Source organism: Pelophylax lessonae (genome assembly GCF_965119305.1).
Source record: "Pelophylax lessonae genome assembly, chromosome: 8".
NCBI lineage: Eukaryota > Metazoa > Chordata > Amphibia > Anura > Ranidae > Pelophylax > Pelophylax lessonae.
Genome location: NC_138775.1, coordinates 100950281 through 100956280, shown reverse-complemented (window position 1 = coordinate 100956280; position 6000 = coordinate 100950281). Strand labels below are relative to the sequence as shown.

Sequence of the window (6000 nt, the reverse complement as noted above, 5' to 3'; positions counted from 1 at the left end):
TCACCTATAGCCTGGCTTGCTCTCTCCCCTTCAGCTGGGCATGCTGGGGGCTACAGTTCCCCCCAGTCTTAGGGACTACATGTTCCATGATCCTCTCTGCTTCTTTTTTTCCTGGCCAATAGGTAGGAGAGGGGAGAAACATCAGCGGCTGTTCGCCGCTCCCTAGTACAGTAGCAGGAAGAGGAGAGGGAGGGGGAAAGAAGCCCACAGCTGCTCTTGCTCCACATCTCGCTCCGATCTCCTGCTGTTCTACTCCCTGCTGCTGACCAAAGGAGGGAGGGAGAACAGGCAGGAACAGACAGCAGTGGCTCGAGCGTGGGCTGGGCAGCACAGTTTTTCCTTCGTGTGCCAGCGGGGATAGCATGCGGGAGCGGGATCTGCGGCGCCCGCTGGGCAAATTAGGGAGCCAGCTCTGCCCAATGCTATATCACTGAGCACCGCCCCCAGCTGATGTGCGCACTAGGCCGGCACCTACCTTTCCTAGGGATGTATGTTGGTTCTGGCGTATCAAAGGGGGTCTGTAAAGCACAAAGGGGTATGAAGGTTAGCTGCTAAAAGGGTTAACTCAGTAGGTCAAGCAAGAGAAGCAGTGTAGTTGCTATAAGTAACTAAACACTAGTTCAAGACACAAAGTAAAGGTGACAGGTCCTCCAGTAGTGAGGGGGTGGATGTCCTGACTCTCTCACTAGCGGTCGGATTCTAGTAGCAACTGGAACCAAACTCACAGTACGGAGCTCCATGGCCTGGTCACATAGGTATGTAGGGTAAGGGGTTAACAAGTGCACGCATGAGGTCCACACTAGGTGCACAACAGGCCCCCATTCTGTAAGGCTGCATTCACACCTGAGCGCATTGTTTTCAGGTGTTTTTCGGGCGTGTTTTCAGGCGTTTTTTGCAGGTGTTTGGAAGAAGCCTTTGACATCTGACCAAAAACCATCAGGATCATGAAAGAGAAGGTCCGGGGACCCTCTGTGAGACGTCGCACAGAGCAGGTAAATATAATGTTTATTCGTTTAAGAAGAAAAAAAAAACTTTTACCATCACATAACCTCTTGCCGACCGCCCCACATACATGCAAAGCGGTGGCGGCAGCTCCTCTGTGCAAAATCATGTACAGGTACATGGTTTTGCACTTCCCGGGTCTGCAGCTGGCCAGCCACTGGCGACCCACTGCAATTGGATACAGCGGGAGCCAATTGGCTGGTCGGGTGGACCCGATGTCTAGCGGGCCCGCCGATCGTTCCCAACAGAAGCAGAACAGCTATGTAAACAATGATAGGAAGAAAGCTGCGCACAAAGAACAGTATGCTAAAAAGGCTGCTTGTACAAAGTATATCAAACCAAAAAATTATGTGAAAATGGTACAGCGCCACTAAATGGAACAACTAACTAACTAAAAGAAAAAAGAGGTGAACCAGAGTCCATAAGTCCATATAGAGGAAAGATTCAAATGCTGAAAAAGTGGCCACAAATCCAACAATAGTCTTGAAAATGGAGTTTCTGGCAGAGATCACACAAACAATAAAGGGTGTACCCTTACCGGACAGTTGGACCCCCTGTTAAGGAAGGTCAAACAGGCGTGCGAAGTCAGTCACCAGAGACAAGCAAACGTCCAAATTCCTCTCTGAACAGCCACAGAACATCCGGATAGGACCATGGAACCGGCAAACCTCAATGGACCCCAGGTGTACATAAGGGATGACCTCTCATTGAGCTGATCTGGATCAGTATAGCGTGCGCCGGGAAGCTTCCGCGTTCCACGCCCCTCGACTCCGTAACCGGAAGTGACGTGTGACGTTCAGACTCCGCCCTACGCGTTTCATCAGGACGTCTACTGGAGCGGATGGAAAACGGTAGGGGGTAAGGTACGCCCCTATGAGCAATCTTATACTGTATGAGGCGGTCTCTGCTCAGAAAACTCACCACTAAGTTATGAATGTAAACAAGGCAGATTGCTGGTCTGTTAGTAGGGAAGAGGAAGACAGAGATACTGTGTTTCTGCAAAGCAGGAACACAAATCTCTTCCTTCCCACAGTTAAAGCACCTCCCCCACTGTTACAAAGCACTCCCTAGGAACACATTTAACCTTTTGATCGCCCCTGATGTTAACCCCTTCCCTGCCAGTAGTACAGTGACAGTGCAGATTTTTTAGCACTGAACACTGTATTGGTGTCCCAAAAAAGTATCAAAAGTGTCACTTAGTGTTCGATTTGTCTGCCGCAATGCCGCAGTCCTGCTATAAGTCACTTATCGCCACCATTACTATTACAAAAAAACTTGATCAATAAAAATTTCATAAAAATATTACATAGTTTGTAGACGCCGTAACTTTTGCGGAAACCAATCAATATACGCCTATTGGGATCTTTTTTTTTTACCAAATACGTAGCAGAATACATATTGGCCTAAACTGATGAATTTGAATTGAATACAATTTTTTTATTGGACGTGTTTTATAGCAGAAAGTAAAAAATTTAGTTTTTTTTTATAGAATAAAGGCAATGTATATTTATATTTATAAGAGAGTTAGAGAGAAAAAAAGATAAATGGAAGAAAAAAAAAAGAGATTGAGAGAGCGTACAAATACAAGTTTATTTAAAATTGTGCTTTTTTTTGTTTATAGCACAATAAATATGAAGCACAATGAAAGCTGAAGCAGTTAAAGTTTATAACTTCCCTTTTATAAATGAAAAGCTGACGTTTTTTTATCTCTTTTCTCAATATCATGCCAGTAAAATCCTCCTGTACTTCTGTGAGAGACCTCAGAAGTCCCATATTTCAGGAGCAGGCCGTACACTCTGTCCCAGAATCATTGGGAGAAGTTTCCGCCGTTTTCTGTCGGCAGCCTTTCCCATCCCCTTTAAACAGGCTGATGTGGTGATGTGTAACCTCCCAAGCTCAGGTCCCCTCCTCCTCCTCCTCATGCATTGCCCTGTGTACAGTACAGGCACCCAGCAGCCACGTCACCCGCCGCTACAGCAGAGGTGCAGCTCCCAGCCCGGCCACTGCCGTCCATCCTCTCCGGAGATACACGGCGCCGGGAGTTCGCGGATTTCCCTCAGATAGCGAATCTTTAACGTTATATATTTCTAGGAGAGAACGCTGGGCTGAGCCGAGCCCACCCCGGGACAGGACTTTGTGTGAAAACTTTCAGCGCTTCTGCAGCAGCTCTGCTGACTTTTTCCACAACATTTTGTGCTATTTTTTGCACATTTTGCGCTGTTTTTTTGCACATTTAGCGGCATTTTTGCACATTTCGCTTTGTCTTTGCAGAAATATGAATATTTTTAGAATTTTAGGGGATTTATCCCACTTACTAGCTATGATCATCCTGCTGATGAAGATGTGGAAGACCAAGTCCTGTGCTGGTAAGATGTTGGGGGGGGGGGGGGGGGGGGTACACTGCAATATACTGTTCAATGATCAGATGAAGGACATTTTATATGAAATTATTGGGACGCCTCATGCACACGGACACTTAAAGTGCTAGCAAACTCAGCTTTGTGATTTTTACCAGGGCAGCCATCAGAACTTTTGGGGCCCCTTACGCAGGTTTAGGCCTGAGCCCCCCCAGGCCTGACCCCCTATATCAGATGTGTCCCCTTTTATTAGGGTCCCCAAAGTTTCCCCCCTTTCATCAGTGTCCCCAGAGTCATCCCCCATTACATCAAGGTCCCAAGAGTTCCCACTTCCTAAAGCGGTGTTCAAGCTGGGGAAAAATAAAAGTCAGCAGCTACAAATATTGTAGCTGCTGACTTTTAAAGCGGTTGTAAACCCAAAAACGCTAAAAAAAAAAAAAAAAAAACCCTGCAAGACTAAGGCATAATGAGCTAGTATGCATCGCATACTAGCTCATTATGTATTACTTACCTTAGAACGAAGCCCCGACACGGACCCCCGGACATCGCTGCGGGCGCTGCCATGATCCCTCTGCGCAGGGCTTGACAAATTTTCCTGAAATCTAGGAGCCAGCTAAAAAAGTTAGGAGCCAGTTTTTTTTTTTTTTTTAAACTAACAACCAAGCTTTATTTAATAAAACGGATACTAAATTTACACATAAATACGACTAGAACCCCACTCTCCTCTAGCGCAATTGGATGAAAACAGACTGTCTGTCTCTTTCCATCCGATGCCATCTGATCCGATCCACGGGATGGATAGAAAATAGAACCACCATCCGTCTGCTTTTGGCGGACAGGATCAGATGGCGGCAGATTACTGCTCCATAGAGGAGAATGAAGGGTCCGATCAGGTCTGCCTGAAAAACTGACAGGCGGACCTGATCAGACAGCCCGTGTGAAAGGGGCCTTCGGCTGTGGCATGGCGATGAGAAAAAAAAAAAAAAGATTAATATATATATATATATATAAAAAATTTTTTTATAATAATAATTGGAAAAAATATATATATTTTTTTAATAATTAAAAAAAAAAAGAAAAAAATATTATTTAGTTTTTACATTAAAAAAATAAATTTAAATTAATAATAAATAACCACACTCCCTGTCAAAGGTAACTAACTGGACAGGGAGATGGTAATGCATTGTGAACAAACAGTGGAAACAGTAATTACAACAGTCATTACTCCCGGCCACCACAAGAGGGCGCCAGTTCCCCATTGGAAGCCTCATCTCAAGTAGGCCGAAAAGGCGGGGCCTCAATTTTCGGACGGCCCGGAAGTCCGTGCACTCCGTGCGCGGAAGTCCATACAAAAATGACAGGACACCCTCTGCAGGGCACCCCCAGGCGCCAGGTCGCTAATTCTAGTCGCAAATGCGACCTGGCGCCCGGGTTTTGTCGAGGCCTGCCTCTGCGTCTCTTCCGGGTTCGGCGGCTCCGGCGCTGTGATTGGCCGGAGCCGCGACGACGTCACTCCCGCGCATGCGCGCCGGAGTGATTTTCCGGCAAGCAAAACTGAAGGTCCCCCCGGACCTTCAGAGCGCATGCGCCGCTCTCGTGAGCGGCTTCATGCACTGCAAATATCTCCTAAACCGTGCCGGTTTAGGAGATATTAATTGTACCTACAGGTAAGCCTTATTATAGGCTTACCTGTAGGTAAAAGTAAAAAAAAGCATGATACTACCGCTTTAATATATAGACACCTGTCTAGGGAGCCCACGATGTCAGAACCCCAGCCGATTTTCGGATCAGCTGCCGGTTGCTTCCGCCACCATTCGTTCTAAGCAGAACTGGCAGTAAAGCCTTTCAGCTTCACAGGCCGTTCCCTACTGCGCATGCACGAATTGGCTCGGCGGTGGGGAAAGGAGGAGGGGGCTGAACTTCTGAGGGATGGCGCCGTGGCGTTGTCTCCTGGAAATGGAGAAGGGTACCTGGAGGGTACCCCCCCTCCCCCCTGAAAGGTGCCAAATGTGGCACTGGAGGGGGGAGGTAGCAGATAAGCGGAAGTTCCACTTTTGAGTAGAACTCCGCTATAAATCAGGGTCCCCAGAGTTCCCCCATTTACATTGGGGTCCCCAGCGTTCCCCCCTTACATCAGGGTCCCCAGAGTTCCCCCCTTTCATTGGGGTCCCCAGAGTTCCCCCCTTACATCAGGGTCCCCAGAGTTCCCCCCTTACATTGGGGTCCCCAGAGTTCCCCCTTTACATCAGGGTCCGCAGAGTTCCCCCTCCTTAAATTAGGGTCCCCAGATTTGGCCTTTATATCAGAGACCTTACTTTCATTAGGCTCCCCAAAGTCTCCCCTTACGTTATGATCCCAAAGTCGCCTGTGGCTCCCTACATGTGTATGGGCTGCCCCCCTCCTAATGGCAGCCCTAAATAAAGTTTATCTGTAGGTAAAATAAATATCTCCTAAAGGTGACAGCCAGTAATGTCCCTGGCACATGCGCTCTGAAGAAATGGCATTCTCATCCCGTTCCTTTAGAGCTCTGTGCTATGGCCATATCTCCTGTGCATATGCACGGGAGTGACATCATCGCAGCTTAGACATTCAAACAGGTGCAGACCGCAATCGAGGTAAGTCTTTCATAATGTGCTAGTAT

The 6000-nt window shown here is 47.4% G+C and overlaps 1 protein-coding gene across 1 annotated transcript in view; it reads left to right on the top strand.

The window, feature by feature from the left end:
- The first annotated feature begins 3217 nt into the window (after positions 1 to 3217).
- The window catches only part of KDELR3 (KDEL endoplasmic reticulum protein retention receptor 3), a 45153-nt gene continuing 42370 nt past the window's right edge, over positions 3218 to 6000 (top strand). The window contains exon 1 of the mRNA XM_082265899.1: positions 3218 to 3368. Within this exon, the coding sequence (XP_082122025.1) occupies positions 3278 to 3368 (91 nt within the window). The 5' untranslated portion in view covers positions 3218 to 3277. The remainder of the gene's footprint in view (positions 3369 to 6000) is intronic.